General features: G+C 36.6%; 1 protein-coding gene across 6 annotated transcripts in view; it reads right to left on the minus strand.

The window, feature by feature from the left end:
• ZNRF2 (zinc and ring finger 2) overlaps positions 1-23834 on the minus strand; it is a 144495-nt gene that overhangs the window by 57540 nt on the left and 63121 nt on the right. For 5 of the 6 annotated variants that reach the window (XR_009260347.1, XR_009260348.1, XR_009260346.1 and 2 more), the window contains exon 3: positions 2569-2674. Coding sequence is in view for 2 of the 6 variants with exons in the window: in XM_058724708.1 (XP_058580691.1) it covers positions 2569-2674 (106 nt within the window). In the remaining 4 variants the exon portion in view is untranslated. Of the gene's footprint in view, positions 1-2568; positions 2675-8176; positions 8465-23834 lie in introns of those variants that run through there. The other variant, XM_058724709.1, reaches the window with a different exon arrangement.

Raw genomic sequence — 23834 nt, forward strand, 5'->3', positions numbered from 1 at the left:
ATGTTTTGGTTTGTTTTTTTTTTTTTGATTTATGTTCATAAATGAGAGTACCTTCTAATTTTCTTTCTTATACTCTCCTTGTCTGATTTTGGTATCAAGTTTATACTATTTTTACAAAATAAGTGGGGGAACCTACCATCCTTTCCTACCTTGAGGGGAGTTTAACAACGGTTAACATGGTGTTCTTTGGACGTCTGTAGAACCTGCTGTCAGACCAATTTTGTAGGCCTCTTTGTAGGTTTTGGGGTTTTATTTTTTAATATCTGTTGTTTTTTAAAAAGTTTTTCTTTTTTTTTTTACGTTTATTTATTTTTGAGACAGAGAGAGACACAGCATGAATGGGGGAGGGGTAGAGAGAGAGGGAGACACAGAGTCGGAAGCAAGCTCCAGGCTCTGAGCCATCAGCCCAGAGCCCGACGCGGGGCTCGAACTCACGGACCGCGAGATCGTGACCCGAGCTGAAGTCGGACGCTTAACCGACCGAGCCACCCAGGCGCCCCTAAAAAGTTTTTCTTAATAATTACTTATAATAGTTATTATAGTCAATTCACGTGTTCTGTTTCTTTTTGAAATATCTTGGTAATTACTATACATTGAGATATATAGTTAGTAACATAATAAATATACTTATATATTACATAATATATAATGAATAATATATAAAATAATGTTCTTAAGGAAATTGCCTGTTTTCTTTAAATCAAAGAGTAAATAAATTTCTCACAGATTTTTCCATTTGTTTTTTATTTCTACTATGTCTGATGTGTCATTCCTATACTGTTCATTTTTTCCTCCTAGAGATGATCCTGCCAGAGGCTTATCTATTTCACGAGTCTTCAAAAACCAAACTTTTGGCTTTGCTGGCCTCTAGTGTATATTTTTTTTCCCTTTTTTTCCTTCTCTAACCTTTATTATTTTCTTGTTCTATTCAGTGTTAATTCATTTTTCTAAATTTTTTTTTTTTTTCAACGTTTTTTATTTATTTTTGGGACAGAGAGAGACAGAGCATGAACGGGGGAGGGGCAGAGAGAGAGGGAGGCACAGAATCGGAAACAGGCTCCAGGCTCCGAGCCATCAGCCCAGAGCCTGACGCGGGGCTCGAACTCACGGACCGCGAGATCGTGACCTGGCTGAAGTCGGACGCTTAACCGACTGCGCCACCCAGGCGCCCCATTTTTCTAAATTCTTAAGGAAGAATTGGGTTTAATGATTTCCAGTCTTTTTTCCCCACTCTAACACAAGCTCTCCATGGATCACTCTAGAAAAATGGCAAGACTTTTCATTATTATCCAGTTCCAAGTGTTTCTAAGTTCCATTATGATTTCTTCTTTAACCCACAAGTTACTTAAAAGTATGTGTGAAGATAATTCATCTTTTATTAATGACTTCTAAGAGTGGCCAAAGAACCGCTTTCTGTATGGTATAATTTTTCATAGTTTGCCAAACTTGCTTTATGGCCTAGTATGCCATCAATTTCTGCACATGTAATGAGTGCCTGAAAAGTAAAGATGCTAATTGCTGGGTGCAGATACACACGCATCCATCAGACAAACCTGTTAACTCTGTTGCTACATTCTTCTAGGTTTTGACTCATTTTGTGTCTGCTTGACACAATGAGAACTGTATTGAAATCTCCCATTATCATGACATATTTGTCAATTCTTTTCAGACAGTTCTATAAATATTTTACCTTGAGACTCTGTTCTCAGGTTCACCAAAAACTGACTTTTATGTATACTTTTATCATCATATCATACTAATAATATTTTTGCCAAAATTTATTTTGTCTGCTATTATTCTAGCTTTGTCAGTTTTCCTGTAGTTAATACTTGCCTGGATACAGTTTTATATCCCCTCAGTTTCATATTTTTCTATATCCTTATATTTAAGTGTTACTCATCAACAGCATATCCTGATCTTTCAATCTCTTTTCCACCGGTGAGTTTGTTTCATTTAGAATTATGCTGATAGTACATTTATTCTTGTCTCTTTATTTTGTATAATTTATTGTGCTCTCTATGCTTTTCTCCACGCCCACCTTTAAATAAAATTCTACCTTATTCCTTTTATTGTTCGAAAGTTATAGTTTTCTAGATTTTTGTGTTTGCTTTAAATAATTTTCTACCCCCAATTTTCCTGTGTTGCTCTGAAACCAAGAATCTTTTATGAGAATCCAGATGGGTGTTGGGAGTCAAATAGGCGTGGCTAAAATCTCAGACCAATTTACTTCCATTTACTAGCCATGGCATTGGGGAGATTTCCTATGGTCCCTTGGCTTATTCCCTCGATTTTAACATGAGATTATTACAAGGTGTACATGGGCTAGCCTGGCTAAGCCATTACGGACAATGCCTGGGTAACAGTAAATGTTTAACAAATGGTATATTTTTTAATACAAACATATTTGGGCTCAAATCTTAGTTCTAGCAGGAAACAAAGGCTGTTATTTTTTAAGAAATGGGTGGGGGTTTCAATTAAGAAGAAAACTTTTCAGCACTAACAACAATGTTTGAAACTTCGAGAAGCATCTTTTTACTATCAACTTGGTCAACATAAAAATAAACTTACCCTTTATGATATATGCATAGACAAGGCAGTCGTGCTATAGTATCTCCCTGCTGCAATTCTTCAAGGCATATTGCACATTCCCCAGCATCTTTACTCAGTACATCCTCTGAGGAAAGAGAAAAATGAATTCAGGACAATAAAACTGAAAGAAGAATTACGGGAACGTTATAGAGTGGTGACTGCCATATTTTGTCCGAAATACATAAAACTTGGCAACCATATTTGACACATTATTCATAAGTCAGTGAATAATATTTACCTTTACCTATAGACAGCATCTCTTATTTCCATTTACATTTCATTGAGGCATTTCAGTAAGCAAGAACAGTACAGAGTCCTCTAACTTGCAAAGGATTTTGCTATAAAACTTTATCATCAAGTCAGTTATTTGCAATTTGGAATCCATTTTCCTTCTCTTACTAATCATTATTAATTATTGCCTAAGATAGTTCAAAAAACCTTAGAGCGTAATGTGGCTGAAGAGACACGAAACTACTATTATAATTTTTAAAATTCTAAAATAACAGGGCACTTGGGTGGCTCAGTCGGTTAAGCGTCCAACTATTTGTTTCGGCTCAGGTTATGATCTCACGATTTCGGGAGTCTGAGCTCCGCATCGGGCTCTGTGCTGACAGTGCAGAGCCTGCTTGGGATTCTCTCCCTTTCCCTCTCTCTCTGCCCCTCCCCCACTCACACTGTCCCTGTCTTTTTCAAAAAAAGAGTGTCTTATAAAATTCTAAAATAGCAAAACTGGATTAAGTTAAAGAAATCACCCTGCATATGGTACTTCTTTTAAAAGGTCTGCTTAACTCAAGAAGATCCAAAGATTTCGAAAGGTACTTTTGGAAACCTGAGGATTTCAGGCATGCAACAATTCTTCTTAATCCTTTTCTAGGACAATGCAAGGCCCACACCAGGCAGCAATTAGAGTGGCTTCCAGAGGGCCCTGCAGAGTGTTTAAAACACCCGACCGGTAAATAAAGCCCTTTAAAGCAAAAATTCCTTTTGGAAAAAAAGTTACCCTCAATTTAGGTTTTATACTGGAAATTTAAGTATTTTATTAATGTTAAAGCTTAATTTTTCAAAGGATCTTGCATAAGATAGAGTATGTTAGCCAGATAATTCTTTGTAACTCTTTTTAAGTGAGGAAGAACTGAAACCACCATTACTGAAGAGTATGGAGAGGCTGCTCAACGCAGGAGAATGTGTACCCAGCAAGTGCAGAGGATGGAAAGGTAAAGCAGAAACACGCAATATACATTTACACCACAAAGAAACAAATCACTGTGTTTAGAAATGAAAATAAAATAGGATAAAGAGAAAAGACTACACCAATCTCTAAATGCTGAACGACAGAGCAAGGTAGGAAAGTTCCTAAAATCAAGTATTTGTTTGGTAGTCTCATACCTCTTATAAAAAACAGCGAATGTAATTGTGTATATATCTGTAGTCATTCCTGTAGAAAAATTCATTTCCATAAGAAGTAGTTCCCCATTTAGTCATTCATTTTGAGACAGCACATTAGAAGGAAACACAGCCTTTATTGGGTCTATACCAGCAGATAATTTACCCCTAAAGCTGGAGGGTAACAGGGCAACTTCTGCAGAAAAAGGCCTTGGCAAGAAGAATCCAAGGGATACGACTGAGATGATTTTAGCTAACTGCTGGGTAGTTCACAAGCTAATATATCACAACCAGAGATTTGACCAGGATAAGTCAAGCTGGATAAACAGAAACTGCTGCTTGCTCATTAACACGCACCCTAATGTACTATCCCCATTTTTCTCTTCTTCACCCTGGAGGTCCCATCCCTACTCCACTCTACACACCCCAACCCTGACCCCAAGTCTTTCCTCCTTTTCTTGATCTCCATTTTGCTGTTATTATTCTGGCTGGCTTTCCACAGATAGGAAACCAGTGTGATGTAAAAAACCTAACTAGTGACTGTTAATTGGTACACTGGGACACACAAAACGAGGCCACTCCAGTTGGCCCCACCCACGTCACAAATCTAAACCTACATCATCCTGCACTTATGGAAAACACCTCACTGTCAAGGCAACTGAACACCAGTCACAGTCTTCCAACTTGGCTTTAGCTAGCTTACATTACCCTAGGCAAGAGGACCCTGTTAGCCACTCGTGCCCTGTTTCAGTGCTGTCTCCTCCAACATCCTGTAAGAAAATACCTTGGGCAGTGCTTGTGATGTACCATACTCCCTCAACCTATGCATTGTTTTCTCTTGAATAAAGTACAACAAACTCACTATTAAATTGTTTTAGTTGTGCCATTTGACACTAGGGTGATAGCAATGAGTGGATGTGAAGGAAACAGGAAGAGATCTTAGTAAAGGTCTGTAACTCCACATAATATGGTATAGTCACAGCATAGATTTCTTCCACTACAAAGACATACGGCATCGTAACAATGAGTCTAAGTTCAACAACAAACTTCAAAACGTCAGTGATCACTTTTTACCAAGCCTAAAACATCAATGATTATAACATGTACCATTCGTTTACACATGAGCAAGTAAGAAAAAAAATACCACCATTAAAACGACACAAACCAATTTTAAGATATGTCTCATTTTCCAGGGCAGTTAAAGTAAGAAAAGGAAGTGTGTCTTAGAATTGGTGAAATATGGTATCGTGTTTTCTACCTTTTGGAATACATTAACACTGCATCTAGATTTAAGTAAATATGAACCGTATAATCTCAATTATCTTAAATTAAGAAAATAAGACAGGCCAGCTTTTAAAAAATAAAGAAAAAGTATTGCCTTATTTTTGCCATACACTACTAGGTAACAGATTGTCAATACCAAGTGAAAAGAACTCGAAATCCATCAAGTACAAGCTTCTGAATGCATTGTTCACAGAAAAATAGCTGTCTTAACAATACTTTTATGGTGACTTACGACCAAGTCTCAATTCTTACAATAGGTTTTTAAAAATCAATCTTTGAGTTGAAAAAATTTTAATATCTTGAAGGCCTTGGTTTCATCCTGTTTTTAAGTGAATTTATTTACAGTACAACACAAACATAATCTGCATATAATTAACATAATGGTATTTATTTAAAGAATATAATGTTAGGCTTTGCAGGTACTAAGTTAAGAAAATCATCTCAGTTTAATCTAAACTGCCATATTAAAGTCAGCCATTTAATTATAAGCTCTCTAAGCCCCAGTAATGAAAAATAATCAGAACTTCATTTTCTACGTTAAGAAAGCTACACCTATATACAAGAACATCCCAAGCAAATTTCAATGCAGAAGCAGCCAATATCCACTGTAAATAGCTTCTAGTGAAATGATCTCTACTCAGAAAACGTTAAAAGCTAACTGTAACAATGCCACTATCCAACTGCATTTTGATAAGCAACTGAGTCAAAACACAGTTCACTCACTGAAAAACTTTATGGTCTCAAATAGCAAATGCCTAATTTTCAAATTTGAAAATGTCACTTCCCATAAAAATCTGTCTTTTTATGTTCGAAAATGTCTTTCATTTTTAAAATTCACTATGCAACATGATTTATTTTTGCCTACGTGGGAGTTTGCTAGAATATTCCCTTTTCCCTCTCCATTATGACACTGTCCTCTCATTCAAAGGAAAAGTTGTGAAACATTCAGAGTTATATACGGCTGGGAAAAACCACTAAATCCAGGATACTGAAGCATCTTCAAGACAGCTGGGAAAAGACTGATAAAAATCTTTAGCCAGTCAATTGAAAACATTCATAAGTGTTTTCCTACCATAAGCAATAAGGAGTCAACAGTTTACAACTGCAATACATTGAGGGCAGGCTACTAACTAGCCAAAGTTCTTATCAGAGGAGGGAACACTAATAGATTTCACTTCACGGCGAGCTAGTCTAGATTCCCGCTCTCCACAAGCACTGACAAATGGACAAGCACTAAAGATAGTGAAGAGGAAAGTAAATCTGTGTTGCTTTTTCAATTGTTGCTGGTGTCCTACTTAAACATTTGGAACACTGAAAGTTAAACCAGTGTATTGCTTATCACGCTAATTCTTGTCTTATTCATATGATGCAAGCATTAATTTAGGTGTACTGATACAGGAAAGAAGAATTCAACCAGGAAGAGACCAATGATTTCTAACCAGAGGTGGGCACCAGAATCACTTGGGTATGCATTCTGTCTCAACACAGAAGAAAATAAATTACAAATACCCGGGCTCCATCCCTAGAGATTCTGAAATACACCCCTGCCTCAGAAACACAACTGCTAATAATGGAACAAGCATGCTGAAGAAGAAAGAGTGTAAGATTGAAAGTTGAAAACTTAATATGAATTTCCATCCTCACAGCTATATAAGCTCCAAAATATTGGTCATCTTTGAGTTTTCCTTTTATTCTTTTTTTTCCCCTAATACTAATACAATAAAGGTACCTACAATAGTATGGACATGAAATTTTAAAGAATTATGTGAAAAACTTTGTAAGTTATGAAAACATTATACAAAAAATTCATTTTTATTGCCATTGTTATCAGAAAATACTTTACGAACTTCTCCAAAAACAAAGTTGCTCACTTTTCTATCTCTTTTTCTCCTCACTCTGGTATTCTAGTTGTTTTAAACTTTACATGATGTCATAAATAATCCCATGGCCACCAGAAACTTCTATAGGACACTCGACCTAACCATTTCCAGAGACCTATTATAAATTTCAAGGCTTGGAACACAAATTCATGCAAGCACCATCACTTAATTTTTAAATGTTTTGGCTTCATTCGATGTTTAAAAGTATTATAAATGTCCACTCTGTGACATATCTTTACATATAGTTAATATTATTTATTAATCCTATGAGGTAACTAATCTTACCTTCACTTTATAGACATGGAAATTGAGGCTCAAAGAAATAACTTACCAGAAGTTACTAACCTAAGTAAGTTCTGGGGTCAGGACTCAAAATTAGGCTAAGTCGGTGGGCTGTTTACTACATGAATTTTGTTACAAGAAGTAATTTCACTTTAAAATAGAATAGTGAAGCAAATGAACTATTTCAGACAACTTTAGGTATGAAATACTCAAGATCGAGATGGCACATTAACTTAGAGGATGTATGCTCCAGACTGATCATATGCTTTAGCTTCTGGAGTTACCAAACTGCTATAAAAACTGGTATCATCAGAAATGAGCTTACAATTTACTGCTTATTTGCTTCTATTGGACATGAAAATAGTCCTGTCCAATTAGAACTTTCTATGATGACAGAAACAGTCCTTTATCTGTGCTGTCTGGTAGCTACTAGCCACATGTGGCCCGAAAGTAGCACTTGAAATGTGGTCAGTGCAACTGAGAAACTGAATTTTAAATTTTAATGTTAGTAAAATACCAAACCTGAAAATATATAATAGGTGAAGAACATACATTTATAAGCTAATTAAAAACTTCTGTAGATTACTCTTTCACTTATAGCCTCAAGCTCTTAATTTGCATCGCCCAACATTACTTAAATTTCAAGCAGCCAAAAATGCAAAATTAAAATATTTAGCAGATACAAGCACATAGCCATAGTTATTGCAGATCAAGACAACACGAAAAAAAGCAGACAGCCAAAATCCTTTTGAAAATTAAGAGAGAGAGAAAAAAGAGAGGAAGAAAGAGAGAAAGAAAAGAAAGAATGAACGAACAAGTGAGACCAACTCTGTTAGAGGCAGCCAAGAAAACTCCATGCGGAAATTTCATAGTCATCACAACTGTATTTTCAGATCAAGCATCCAAACAGCTATATGACCTTTTCAGCAAAATACAATGCCAAGCACTATTATGGATCAGGCATTTTACCTGAAGACTTATTTTTTGTTCTTGAACCCTCAATGATAGCAGTAGAAAACAAAAGCAGCTGAAATGTGAAATAATCCCTAGAAAAATCAAGAATTAAAAAAATTCACAACATTAGTAAGAAGCAATTACTCAAAGAATGAAAAACAGGGACTCACAAGGTTTATTAATACTTTCAGATATAAATTTATCTCTAATGGACTTAAGAAGTTAACATTAATATTCTAGATTATAGATCCGTGAGCTATTACTGTACTCAAATATCATAAGAGGAACTAGAGATGATACTTAGGGAAATTGCCATTTTCACTATGAGACAAATAGGTAAATAAAAACATAGGAATGACCTTTATTAAAGTGACTAAAACTCAAAAGTCCATGGTCAGCCTATGCTTTTATCCTTTTTAGACACTCACTCTCATTCAGCTTGAAATTACTGGCTTCCTCTGCCTCAGTGCCACTGACAATTACTGCATCAATGCTTTCTTTAAATATAACGGAGAATTGACTAAGCATATAGCTACTTTTCATCTGCACTGTTAGAAACAATTTAATATTAAGACTAGTTCTTTAGAAGTGGGTAGATGGAACCTGTGACTCTTCTGATGACTTTTAAGGGAAAATGTGTATTCTTGGGAATATCTTTGGAAATAGACATTTGGTGCCTTCTCCAAGAAAATGTAAGTAAAATAAAATGGAACCCAAACTCTGAAGGGTAAAATATACAAATGGAACATAAACTCAATATTCAATAGATTTAGCTTTCTTGGGCCTTTAAAAGGCTAGCTAGGGTTGGGTATTATATAAAATTAGGCATGTAACAAGCTGCCAAAAGTCACACAAGTCAACCTAAGTAATTGTTAGGTTACCAAATTGTTCCCCAATCTTCAAATCAAGGGAACTTTCCTATGCCCCTCTCTGTCACAAATCAACAATAAACCAAAATTCACAACCAATACACTGATTTGCTAAACGCTAAACAAGTACTTTCCTAAATAAGTTATGCCCATTAAAGAGCAAGAGAATTATTTTAAAACAGCTGAATATATACAAAAACAGAATATACTTTGAACTCAACTTAAGTTTGGTCCACTTTTATTTTGAATCACACTGCACAGAGAAAACACCTGTCCTAAAAATACAAAAAGCTGATTTTCAAGCTTAATATACCACTGTGTACTTCTAAAATATAGGCTCTTAATGGCAATAAAAAGGAGTCAAGCAAGCTCTGTAATATGACGCAGCAAACAAAAACAAAAACAAAAACAAAAACAACCCACCAAAAAACAAAAACAAAAACAAAACAAAAAAAAACCCAGTGTTGCTTATAGACAATTCTAGGTTCAAGTTCCAACTCGTCAACTTATTGGGGAATAGAATGAGAATACCTATCCCATGGGGGAGTGGTAAGAATTACAGGAGACCTGTTAAATGTCCAGCAGTGTAGCTTCATAGTAGCAGGCATGTTCTGAACACTAGCCATGTGATAACTGCCAAGAAAGGACTCTTCCTCTGAGTTTGTTTTCTCCAATCTAAGAAATGATGAAACCCATTCCACCTGTCTCTTAAGACTGTTGTGAAGATCTAATGAGACAATGCAAATGGAAGGCGGCCTCGTGGAAAGAGAACAGGCTTGACCTTTGGACAACGTGCAAACCTCTTTGAGCCTCGTTTGTCTTCAACTACATTGCAGGTCATAATACCTGTATCTCAGATGGTATTTTATTTTGATGATTAAAAACAAAAGAGCTAATGAGTGTGAAAATACTTACAAGGCTCTAACTAAACGTTAACTGAATATAAACACCATTTTACTACAGCATTATTGAAGTAAACTGAAAAATGTCAACTCAAATGCTATTATAACATGCAAAAACACATGTCAGAACTATCATCAGATTTTTTTTTAAGTTTACGTATTTTGAGAGAGAGCACGCGTGCACTTGTACATGGCGGAGGGGCAGAGAGGGAGAGAGAGAATCCAAAGCAGGCTTCTGCTCAGCATGTGCAGCTCGATCCCACTACCATGAGGATCACGACCCGAGCCATTATTAAGAGTTGGATGCTTAACCGACTGAGCCACCTAGGTGCCCTCCCCTTTTTTTAGATTTATAAACTAGGATTCTATCTCTTTGTTAGAATGAATTTGAGAAAGAGCATGACAATGTGTCTGTCTGTCTACTCCTTTTGTTGACTGAAGCTAAACCATGGTGTCTTTCCCTTCCGCTTCCTCCTGAAGCTGTAAGATAATTAGCAGGCTGACTAATAAATATTATACAAAGGTCACAAACTCAAATGCCTGAAGGATAGCAAGAAGACATTCAAGAAGTAGCTCATCTTTTTAATCATTTTGTAAGAAAAAGAACAGCACAGTTGTGACAATAAATACCAAATGAAGTAGGCCTCAGTTTTATGGATTAAAACTGATGTACACAGTCCTATCTAAAGGGGCACTTGCTATGATAGCAGAATGCCATGGAGGAATGAGGGCCCAGTGTAGCCAGATATTACATATTTAAGGCAGCTGCAAATTTAGGTTTCTAGGTGAAATTTCTCATTTTCAAAATACTCACTGAAAAAAACCTCATTTTGATACTGTGTAAACCAAACAGAGTAGAATGAGTCTACATTCTGAGAATGTAGTCAGATGTAGTCAGTACTCTGTAATCTCTGTAATAAAGAAGCACTCAATTCCATGAAGCCAGAGAACCCTCTATGCTCTGCTTACTCTACCAAGTAGCATAGTGTTTTGTACACAGCAAGTGCTCAATAAACATTTTTTGAATAACTAATGAAGCAAAAGATCTCAGGAGACTAGAGAAAACACCAAGTGACAAATAAACAGCCAATGAACAGAGAAAATGCCCCAAAGCCCAGAAGTTGTTGTTTCAGTGGCTTTGTTTGCAGTCTGGTGACTCAGATGAGCTCAGATCTATTTTTTGTTAAGTGTACTCAATTCTTTACCCACGAGGTTATCAGCCAATCAACAAGAAAGTACTGGACATATGCTGACTCTGCCAACAAATACTTACAGGTTTATTAGTATATATGAGGAAAGTATTAAAAGTATGAATGCACAGGAAAGCTATTTAAAAGGTCCACTCCTGAGAAAACAGAGTGTGAAACTCAAAAGTATCTGGAGACAGCAAGCAGGGGTGAACCAGTAGCTGTGATAGTAACAGTCATGAAACACTGACAACTCAGACTTCTTTCTCGATCCCCCCTTATCCTGCTACTAAATTACTAAAATAACGGTGACTACCTGACGGATCGTGGAGAATCTAAACCTAGATTCATCTGAACTTCAGGTAATGAAAGTGCCCCAGCGTCACATGAAAATCAAGAAAGAGCAAGTATGAAAAGGGTTTTTTAAAAAAATCTTTCTAAGGATGGGGAAAACACACTGCTTTGGAAGGTCTATTTCCTTTCAGCAGATCTGCTCAAAGCTGACCGACCAATCCTTAAGTTGCCCAGGCAGTCAGCAGTATCTGAGTGACTCTCACATGGACAAGGGAACAAGGCTGCCTCGACACTGAGAAACCAGAAAAAAGCCACAGAGCTGGGCTGAGGATAACACTCTCCTTGTACACCCAAGAAGAGGGCAACTTCTTTCCTCACACCTTCCAACAAAAAGGGCTTAGTGTGTCAAGTTAATGATCACTAAGCTCTTCTTCTATCAGAGAAGAAAGTAACGCTAAGATCTACATGTGTGTCGAGAGATTCTACAACTGCTAACATGATGTAACAGAGAAGGGTCATAGCTAACTAAGTACACACAGTAATGTGAATGAAGGTGAACCAGCCCAAGAACTGAAACAGACGCTTACTGCAGTGTCAGAAAGAATGAATGGAAGGAAGCAAGGAAGGGATGGAGGGGATGGAGGGGACGGAGGGGATGGAGGGACAACCACTTTATAAGTACACGTTGCTAGAACCAAAACCCATGTTTTGTTAATACTTCAGAGAAAGAGGAAAAGAAACATCAAACGACTTTATTAGCAATCTAGAATACATATCACGTCATTCCAAAAAAGCCCCAACATGTCATGAATGAAAACATATGGCACAGAGGACAAATCCAGCTCTACTACTGAAATTCCAGAGATTACAGAAAGAGGAGCCCCTGGCTGGCTCACTCAGAGGAGCATGTGACTCTTGATCTCAGGGTTGTGAGTTCAAGCCCCTCATTGCATGTCGAGATTACTTAAGTAAAAACAAACACACAAACAAAAACCACTTTTCAAAAAGAGAAATTACAGAAAGAGAAAAAGGAACACAGAAAGAAATACTAATCAAAGAAATACTAGAAGAAAATAAACCCCAAGCTGACTAAATGAGTTTTAAACTGAAAGGGTTCATGAAGTTTTAAGCAGGATTGATTAGAGGTGGGAGTAAGGTTGAAAAATACTAAAATCGATGCATCCTGGGGGAAAAAAATACAATTTCCAACCTCCAAAACACAAAATCAACCCGTAAGCTTCCAAATATAAAGAACAGGAAACCTTAAAATTAAAAAAATAATGAGAGTTAGCCAGACTTCTCATCTAGAATACTGGTAGTCACAGCACAGAACAATTTTATACACTTAAAAAACCAACAAAACAACTGAAATAACAATATCCTATATTCAGCAAAGGTAGTTATTCTGTGGGAGGGCAAACCAAAAACATTTGGGCATCCAAATGTTATTATACTCATTAAGTGAATAATCCATGAAAGGTATCTAAGGAAATTATTCATGGAAATGCTTCTAACAAAAGAACATTAAAAAACCAAGACCCCCCCCCAAAAAAAAAACCCACAAAAACTTCAAACAGAAAAAAACAGAATATAAACAACAGCAGTGGGAATTAAACATGTATAAGTAAAATTTAAATACAGAATACTGTGACTGAAACTGTAATGTAACTATAGGTTTTTGAAATAAAAACAGTGTTTCACTAGTGTAAACTTAATGATGCACAATGTAAACTCTATTTCACAACATCTAGGAGTTGGGAGATACGCGGGAGAGAAGTCGGGGAGACGAAAGTGAACAAGAATGGCAGAAAGCACAAAGAAAACCCTTAATTTTGATAAAATAAAATAGAAATATATGTTCAAAGATACATATTAAAGTAAGGTTATCATAGGAAAAACAAGATGCAGAGTAAAAGTTGTTAATTAACTTGGAGGGAAGGGAAAGCAACTTCATTAATCAAGGGAAGGTTGGGCAGGAACAAAGTAAAATAAATAATACAAAATAAGTGGTGGAACAACACCAAATTCGCCAGCTTTATAAAATATGTGTATTGGATAGTGTAACAGAACATCATATAGCTACTATCCAGCCTCAACATGAATTTATTTGTCATGAATTCAAACAAACAAACAAACAAACAAACAAACAAACAAAAACACAGAGAAGTAACTATCCTAGAACACATGCAAAGATATTACAGCTCAGGAATGAAGATGAAAAAGAAGGGGAAAAACAACTTATAAAATGAAAATGAGGTGGAAACTAATAAGAAGCACAAAGAAAAATTCCTGAAATCACAGGGACAGAAGGAGTTAGAAACCAGAAAAATAAGCTGGAAATGAAGAAACTATTAAGAATTGAAGGGGGACAAAAAAGGTATCTATTGAAAACAAGAGCTCCAACTGCTATCTACAGCCAAAAGTAAAATGCAAGAAAACATTACAAAAATGAAAATATAACTAGAGCTGCATATTTGAAGGACACATGGAGTCCTCGATAAAAATTAGCCATGAAAACCCAATACTATTTAAAGTATATCCTACAGCAGATACTGGTCATAAAAAGTAAAAGTTCTTGGGGCGCCTGGGTGGCTCGGTCGGTTGAGCGTCCGACTTCGGCTCGGGTCATGATCTCACGGTTCGTGAGTTCGAGCCCCGCGTCAGGCTCTGTGCTGACGGCTTGGAGCCTGGAGCCTGCTTCAGATTCTGTGTCTCCCTATCTCTTCCCCGCGCATGCTCTGTCTCTCAAAAATAAATAAACGTTAAAAAAAAATTTTAAATAAAATAAAATAAAATAAAAGTTCTTTGAGTACCCTGGCAAGAAAGACTGTCAATTCTAAAAGGAAGGGAAATCTGGCTGATATCAGACTTCTTTGGAGCAGCATTTTACACGACAGGGCTGGAGGAACATTTATAATATCCTCCAGTAAAGAAAGTGTAACCCAAAGATTTCAGACCTAAGCAAGAAGTGTAGGGAACCATTTCCCATGAGTCCTTTTAAAAGATTTACATGAGGATGAACTTCACCTAACCAAGAGATGCCTAGAAAGCTCCAAGCAAAATGACTGGCAGGGAGAATTGAATCTACTTAAATGTAAGTTCAAAAACAAATGTGGGAATCATTCTAAGATAATATATAAACTGAATAAATAAAGTTAAAAGAGCTAATTATTACCTTTAATAACTGGGTGTCAAGTATCATTTAAAGCTGACAAAGCAAATAACGTAAGTATAAATATGTTTAATACTATATGAGTAAACAAGAGATAATTTAATAACCAAAATTAGGATGTAGAAGAACTTTTATTGTTTCATTCATCATATTTCATCATTGCTCATAGAAATAAATTAACAGAGGGGTGCCTGGGTGGCTCAGTCGGTTAGGCATCGGACTTTGGCTCAGGTCATGATCTCACAGTTTGTGGGTTCAAGCCCCACGATGGGCTCTGTGCTGACAGCTCAGAGCCTGGAGCCTGCTTCAGATTCTGTGTCTCCCTCTCTCTCTGCCCCTCCCCTGCTCGTGCTCTGTCTCTCTCTCAAAAATAAACAAACATTAAAAAAATTTTTTTAAAAAGAAATAAATTAACAGAGTATAAAAACAGGAGCATCAAGGTTATTATATAGTTACATTTATGAACTAAAAAGCTGTAAAATAAGAAATGCAGTTGTTCTCAATTAAAAGAAGAAACATGGAGCAAAGAAAAACTGGCCACTTGGTGGAATGTTTTTAAAAAGCTATAAAAACAGGGGGCGCCTGGGTGGCTCAGTCGGTTGAGCGTCCGACTTCGGCTCAGGTCACGATCTCACGGTTCGTGAGTTCGAGCCCCGCGTCGGGCTCTGGGCTGATGGCTCAGAGCATGGAGCCTGCTTCCGATTCTGTGTCTCCCTCTCTCTCTGCCCCTCCCCCGTTCATGCTCTGTCTCTCTCTGTCCCAAAAATAAATAAACGTTAAAAAAAAAAAAATTAAAAAAAAAAAAGCTATAAAAACAGGAAGTATAATGACAGAATTAAAACTAGCTATATTACTAAATGTAAATGGACTAACCCAATATAGTTTAAAAAAAAAAAAAAAAAAAGATTAGACCAGATCCCAAATAAACTTAACCTCGTATTGTATACAAGAAGCATATCTGAAACAAAAAGATGAAAGATGAAAATAAAAGGAAGAAAAAACACTTATCAGGCAAATAGAAACAAAAGAAAAATTATTATTATACTTTTAATATCAGACAAAGTTATATAGTCCAAAAAGCATTAAAGGAGACACAGGACCCTTTAAATACTAAAAGATGCAATTTGTACCTAAGGTATATAGTAATTATAAATAACAAATGACAGCAAACAAATAACAGCATCTATGAAGCAAAAAATGATAAAACAAACAAAAATAGAAACATCAACAGAAGGAAACTTTAATTCACCTCAGTCCATGACAAATCAATTGAAAAACAAGATGGATATAAAAGACTTTTTAAATTGAACATGAATATGGAACATTTGCCAAAAATGACCACATAGTAAACCACAAAGAAAAACTTAGCAAATTATAATACAGAAATAGTACAGGTAACATCGTCTGATCACAATACAGCAAAACCAGAAAACAGCAAAACCGGAGGGAAAAGGCACCTAACACCTGGGAATTTTAAAAGACTCTCACATAACTTTTAACTTAAAGAAGAGAGCCCCCAAAACACAAAATATCTAAACAACAAGAAAGTAACAGTGATGGGGCGCCTGGGTGGCTCAGTCAGTTGAGCGTCGGACTTCGGCTCAGGTCATGATCTCACGGTTTGTGAGTTTGAGCCCTGCATCGGGCTCTGTGCTGACAGCTCAGAGCCTGGAGCCTGCTTCTGCTTCTGTGTCTCCCTCTCTCTCTGCCCCTAACCCACTCGCATTCTATCTCTGTTTCTCTCAAAAATAAACAAACATTAAAAAAAAAAAAAAAAAGTAACAGAGATAAGCAGTGAATAAAAAGAATCTATGGAACAGAGCTAAAATATCAGAGAAAAACTCATACCCTTGCATATTTATGCTGAAAAAGGAAGGGAAGGAAGGCAGACAGGATGGAAGAAATGAAAACTCCCAATACAACAGACAAGGACAAGAACATCTAAGGAAACCAGAAGAAATAAGATTTTAAAAAGCCTAAGAACAGGAAAAAGGTTTTCTTTTTTTTTTTTTTTTTTTACATTTATTTATTTTTGAGAAACAGAGCGAGACAAAGTGTGAGTGGGGGAGGGGCAGAGAGAGAAGGAGACACAGAATCCGAAGCAGGCTCCAGGCTCTGAGCAAGCGGTCAGCACAGAGCCTGATGTGGGGCTTGAACCCACAAACCGGGAGATCATGACCTGAGCTGAAGTCGGACGCTCAACCGACTGAGCCACCCAGGCACCCGAGAAAGTTTTAAAACAGGAAATAAAAAAGACCCAAAGGAATCTAACGGCAATAATAAAAAGGGTGAAAGAGAGTAAAAACACAGATACAGAAGTTAAGAAAAAAATGGGAAAACAATCACATTTGGGCAGAAAATTAAAAATCCATAAGAGACTAAATTTGCTAGTAACAATATGCACAATGAAATATGTAACTTTCAGGAGGGAAAGACAGAAATCCAAATAGATCAATTTCTGTAGAAATCAGAGACAGCTGTCTAAGAGTGATCCTCAAAGAGCATGAGGCCCAGACACTTCCATAGGGAGTTACACCAAACCTTTGAAGTTCAGATGGTCTCAATGCTATTTATACAGCTGCAGAACATAGAAAAAGGAAATCTGAATTATTTCTTCTGAAGCAAGCATTACATTGATTCTAAGACTCAAAAAAGACTACCCTTAAACTGGTCCAACCTCATTTTTGCAAATCCTAAATAAAATACTAGCAAAATCACTCCAGCTCTACACTAAAGGTAAAACTAGAAGTATTATCAGAAACAGGGACACTCAGTATTATTAGAGCTAGAGGTATTACTAAACTAGTGTTACTAAGCTAGAAGTATTATCAGAAATGGGTGGCTCAGTCAGTTAAGCACCAACTTCAGTTCAGGTCATGATCTTGTGGTTTGTGAGTCTGAGCCCCGCATAGCGTTCTGTGCTGTCAGCTAGGAGCTTGGAGCCTGCTTCAGATTCTGCGTCTCCCTCCCTCCCTGCCTCCCTCCCTCCCTCTCTCTTTCTCTCTCTCTCTCTCCCCGTCCCTCCCCTACTGGTGCTCTGTCTCTCTCTAAAATAAAATAAACATTAAAAAAAAATTTTTTTTAATTAAAAGAAATATTATCAGAAATAACAAATTCACATACATCCCTGACCAAGCAAGGCTTCCAGGACTGTATCCCATATACCTACTCATACACATGCAAAATACCAGGAACAATTTAACATCCATTAACAATGGGCTAATTAATAAATTGTGACTCACCCATCTATAAAATGTAAGGTAATTATAAAGAACAATGCTCATTTGGAATAATTTCCAGGATATACTGTATTACGAAAAAAACCCTAAGGTTCAGAACCGTCTACAGCATGATATCACCATGTAAAAAGTTTGGGGGCAGAATATGTGTATATATATTTGCATGTGCAATCACAAGAACCGATCCCAAGAACTAATAGCATTGGCTGCCTCTGGAAAGGGTGAATAAGGGACTGAGGTGAGAGAGGGAGTTCACTGGATATCCTTTGCATCTCTTTGCTTTGGAACCACTGCAAAGATGTTATCTATTCAAACACAAAATTAAAATCAATTACGAGAGGGATGAGCAAAAAGATAGCAGACAAATGCAAATAAAAAAACTGCTGGGAGATAATTTTCCATAGGTCTTTCACGTTTCAACATGTTTTGGACTGTCTTTTCAATGATCTTTGTAGAGCAAACAGCCTTGGAAGACAGATGCAGTGTCCTCTCCAGAGCCAAGAGGAGATCTGCTTATTTCCCACAATAAAAGATTTGGGTTCCCTAACCATGCTCAGGGTTCCTCTTCTGCAAAGCAACTCAATGAACGTGCAGATATCACCTGGCTCTTCTCACAGAGAACTGGGGCTGGAGGAAGTGGCACAAGAAAATGCTGATATCTTGGCTATTGCTGTGAGTAATAATAATGAAAGTCCTTTGATTCCGGTTTCTGCCAGAATCCATGAAACTGTAGCAGGCTAACTTGTCAGCTTACAGAAAGAGGAAAATCTCAGGCCCTTCATAATTTTTGATAAGCAGCAGTCAAAATATTATCAGATAAACCAGATTATGAGGTAAAGTAGAAGAGAGAAGTATATAATACAAAAAGATCCAATCCAAAAGGAAAATACATCATAAATATTTAGGCAAATAATATAGCTATGAAATATATACAGCTAGCCAAGGCAAATATCACCAAAAGGAACTAGACACTGTAAATAAAATAAAAAATTGATAAAATTACAGCCATAGAGGGTATATTGTAACAAACTTCTTCCTAAATCTGTCAGACGATGTAGACCAGACATAAGCAAGGAAACCGACTATTTCAATAATGCAATCAACCTCAATTTATTCTAGGTACATACATACATATGCAATTAAAAAAATAACAAGTAGAGGTGCCTGGGTGTCTCAGTCATTTAAGCATCGGACTCTTGATTTTGGCTCAGGTCATGATCTCGTGGTTCATGGGTTCAAGCCCTGCATGGGGCTCTGCGCTAACAGCCCAGAGTCTGCGGGAGATTGTCTCCGTCTCTGCCCCTGCCCTGCTTGCATGCACGCTCTTTCAAAATAAACATTTAAAAGAAATAACATGTCAACTTTTTACTCTACATGACATACATGCTTCTCATACATTCGTGATTTATAGAGCTCGACAATGTGCTCGGCCACAAAGAAAACATGAATAAATTTTAATAACATAGATATTATAAGCAGCATTCTCTAATATCAAGATCAAAATGACTGCTCATTACACATATCCCTTCCTCCAAAAAAGGGATCTTTGAAATTAAGAAGGCTTTTTTTTTTTTTTTTTTTTTTTTAGGGGCACCTGGGTGGCTCAGTCTGTTGAGCGTCCGACTTCAGCTGAGGTCATGATTTCACAGTTCGTAAGATTGAGCCTCGCATCAGGCTCGCTGCTGGCATAAACAGAGCCTGCTTCAGAACCTCTGTTTCTCTCTCTCTCTCAAAAGTAAACATTAAAGGGGAAAAAAAAAAAAAGGCTGTTTTTTGGTTTTGTTTTTTTTTTTACTTAACCTCTGGGTCAAGCAGATTAAAAACTGAAATGAGAAGTTATCTAGAAAATAACAAAAAGAACATTTTACATTAAAACCTCAATTATAACTAACCCTCTTATAAGAAAAGTATTTCTATTTCTAAAATACCTTTATTAAAATGGAAAGACTGGAAAAAAGTGAAGCAGCTTTAATTTGTACTTATTAATAAGTTAGTACAAAGTTAGTATAAAGTTAGTCATGTTAGTACCTTTATCTACAAGTCTAAAGTAGCTCTTTGAAAATATCAATGAAATATATGCCCTTTTTGGCTAGCCTAAGGCACATAAAGTACGAAACCAAAAGTATTTATTTGAATAAAAAAGGCAACATAAAGGATATTTAGAAGATGAAGACAACTGTCAAAAAATATATGTGCAATCCTATGGCAATTTTTAGGAAATTTAGAGGATATGGATTATTTTCTAGCAGAATACAAACTTTCTAAATTGACTCAGGAAGCAGAAAAACCTGAATATATTAACGATCACAGAAGTTAGAAAGACTGCCAAAGATCTACCTTTAAAAAGGTAGACGGTTTTATAGTTGAACTCTGATATGAAAAGAACAGTACTTCCTGGGTTAAATTATCCCAGAGCAAAGATGGAAAGCGTTCCAATTCATTTTGCAGCATAATCTTTGTCTGACATAACTGGTATCAGTGCTTCAATGGAGCAGTAACACATGATCAAAAGGAGTTAAATCCAGCCACATTAGAAACCAACAGAACTCAACTAAAACATTAGAAAAAAATCAACCTAATTTATCAACAAATAAAAAAGAGAAAAGAGCATTTCGTAAAATTAAGCTGTTTTTGCTTTAAATAAAAAAGAGAAAAAATGATAAATATACAATAAAGATAATTACCGTAACTCAAAGCAAGCATCTATTAAACAGTGAAATACTAAAGACACCGAACGAAACAAGCATGTCAACGGGCATGATTATTTTATCTACATTGTTTTTAAGCTTCACACTAATGCAGTAAGACAAAGAAACAAAACATGTACATGACACTTGAAAACATGATCTTCAAATGAAGATGACGGTTGTAAATCTAGAAAATCCAGGGATTCACCTATAAGCAATAGCTTCTCTGTATTCCAGCAAAACCAGTATGAAATTCAAATGGTAAAAACAAATGCCATTCGTAACAGTAACAAAACTATAAAATACTAGGTATGAACTTAACAAGTTTAACACTAAATATATAGATTCTCAATGAATCAAAACAAATGTAGATAAACCATGTTGATTAGCAAACCGAAAATTTTTAAAGAACAGCATTGAGCAAAGACAGTATGCACCCTGAAACTTAAACGTAATGTTATATACCAATTTTACCTCAATTTCAAAAGAGAGCACACATCTTTCTTAGTGATTTAATAAGGGGTAACATACAGAGTCCAAGTGTCTTTTGTTAATAAATATTCAACTCCTCTCTTCTCTATATATAATAAACATAAATGTTTAAAGTTAGAAAATAAGACTTCATGGTAGAACCCCTCATTGAGAGAATTCCAAAGTATAAAACCTAACACAATATCAGAATTAACTCACATTTTCCATCTAAAAAACGATAAAGTCTTTTGTTGCTGGGCTTGTAACAGTAGCTCTCATTCCCCTAAATCCCTCTCAGACACCTGGAATATTTACAATAAACTAAGATCACGTATTTCAAACTATACATGTGCCACATACAGTATATTTTAGTATATCTTAGGAGTACTTAAAATCAGAGAGTATATATGGCACATGAGAAAATTTTGGAAGAAAATTCTTTTATATCACCGGTAATGGAAATATGGAATTAAAAAAAATTTTTTTTTAAATAAATCTCTTAGGATTCAGTCTCCAGATTACACTTTTACAATTCTATATGCATTTACTGATTGGTGTATTTATTTTATTATACTTTTGGGTGTAATTCAGTATTATGCTATACTAATTTTGTTACTCAAATTGTTCACTGGGAGCTCTTTGAGATTGGCTCCTGTGTCCCTCTGATATAACCTTATCTTTTTGGTTTTTGAACAATTCCTTTCTTTCAGACAATACACAATCTCCAGGCTTTTCTTTATTTTCTCTGCTCTAGCCCTAGAATCAGCCATTTTGCCCAGGGGCCCTGGTTCCTTTTTCCTAGAGATTTACTTCTAAATATTTAGAAACCAAGATCCGGGTGCTGGATGTCAAAAGATTTTTTTAGTTATAAAAAGGCAGCTCATACCAAAAAGCATTACGAGGAAAGGGCCTACGATTAAGGTAAAATGCTGAGGAGTACAGTTTAAAAAGAATAAGATAAAAAGGACACCTAAGTAACAATAATCTAGGAGGTGCTGAGAGGTCAAGAAGCCTGGAGATTCCAAAATCAGTCTATCAGAAAATGGAAGAACCAAGCAAATCATAAATCTTAGTAAATATTTAGATGGCAAAAGAGTAGGACCACCTAGAATATACTCTTTATTACTTTTATTGTTCTATTAACTTAATACACTGTTAAAATGTTAAGAGTTAAATGCAACTTCTCCAACAATGCAGAGCCACTATGTTAATACTGTCTTCCCTGAAACCAAACCACTCAGTCTGAGTGGCTGAGAAGATACTTCTCGAGGCCATCTCTGAGGCAAATCCAGGCAAGTATTTTGAATTGTCTAGACTAAGAGGACTTAAAGAGGGGGGAGAAAAAGCATTTTAAAAAAAGTCATTTAAGAAAAAGTCATTTATTACTTGAATAACAAAAAATAATCACAAGCATTTCTTTAACATTCCTCCCTAAAATCTTTCTTGAACTCAACAAAATATTCCCTCTGCCAAATACTTACACCTCCTTTTTTGGGGGTGGGGGGTGGGGCGGGAGAAAAAAAATCACAATTCCTAATTCTCACATTTTGCAAAGATCAACATCGCTGGCATTGTGTTTAAAGCAACTAGGTACTCTTACTATCTTTGTTACCCCAAACTGAGTCACTCCACATCTGACCCTCAAGTCACCTGAGACTCTGTTGGAGGAGGTTACTAAAGAGTCCTAACTGCAGGTTAACTCACTAGCTGGACCCAAGCAATCTGGAGGCTCCTCACCCCGTCCTCTGTCCTTAAAATGTGCATTCTGCTTCCTGTCCCTGATCCCTGAAGCCGCCCGAAGGATACAGCCTTGAGACAGTTAGGTGGTATTGAGAACATCTAGACAACATATGAGGCTGAACCTAAGTTAGGGCCTCTATATAATTTTTTAAGATTTGGCAGAGGGAGATCTACTCGTATTGTTACCGCCCGAGACAAGCCTCTTATGTAAGTTCCCTTGCTTATTAAAACTGTCCCCAGAGTGCCTGGGTGGCTCACATTTGTTTAAGCTTCTGGCTCTTGATTTCTGCTCAGGTCAAGATCTCACAGTTCATGAGATCAAGCCCAGCATCAACTCCACGCTGCCTGCGTGGAGCCTGCTTGGGACTCTCTCCCTCTCCCCTGATTAAATAAACATTTAAAAAAAGAAAAACGAAACCTGTTCCCTACTGGGGCACCTGGCTGGCTCTGTCACAGGAGCATGCAACTCTTGATCTCAGGGTCCCGAGTTCGAGCCCCATGTTAGGTGTAAAGATCACTTAAATAAATACTGTAGGGGTGCCTGGGTGGCTCAGTCGGTTAAGCATCCAACTTAGGCTCAGGTCATGATCTCATGGTCAGTGAGTTCAAGCCCTGCGTCGGGCTCTGTGCTGACAGCTCAAAGCCTGGAGCCTGCTTCTGATTCTGTGTCTCCCTCTCTCTCTGCCCCTCCCCCACTCATGCTCTGTCTCAGAAATAAACATTAAAAAAAATTTTTTTTAAATAAAAAAAATACTATTAAAAAATCCATAAAAAATAAAAAACAAGAACAAAAACAAAAACTGTCACCTCTCAATCTGAAGTGATCTATCTCTTCTTTTAGTCTCTGGCCTCTCCCTGCCCTTTGCATAGGGGGGCAGTTCAGATCACAGCCAGCAACTCC

Source organism: Neofelis nebulosa, chromosome 4 (assembly GCF_028018385.1).
Source record: "Neofelis nebulosa isolate mNeoNeb1 chromosome 4, mNeoNeb1.pri, whole genome shotgun sequence".
Lineage (NCBI taxonomy): Eukaryota > Metazoa > Chordata > Mammalia > Carnivora > Felidae > Neofelis > Neofelis nebulosa.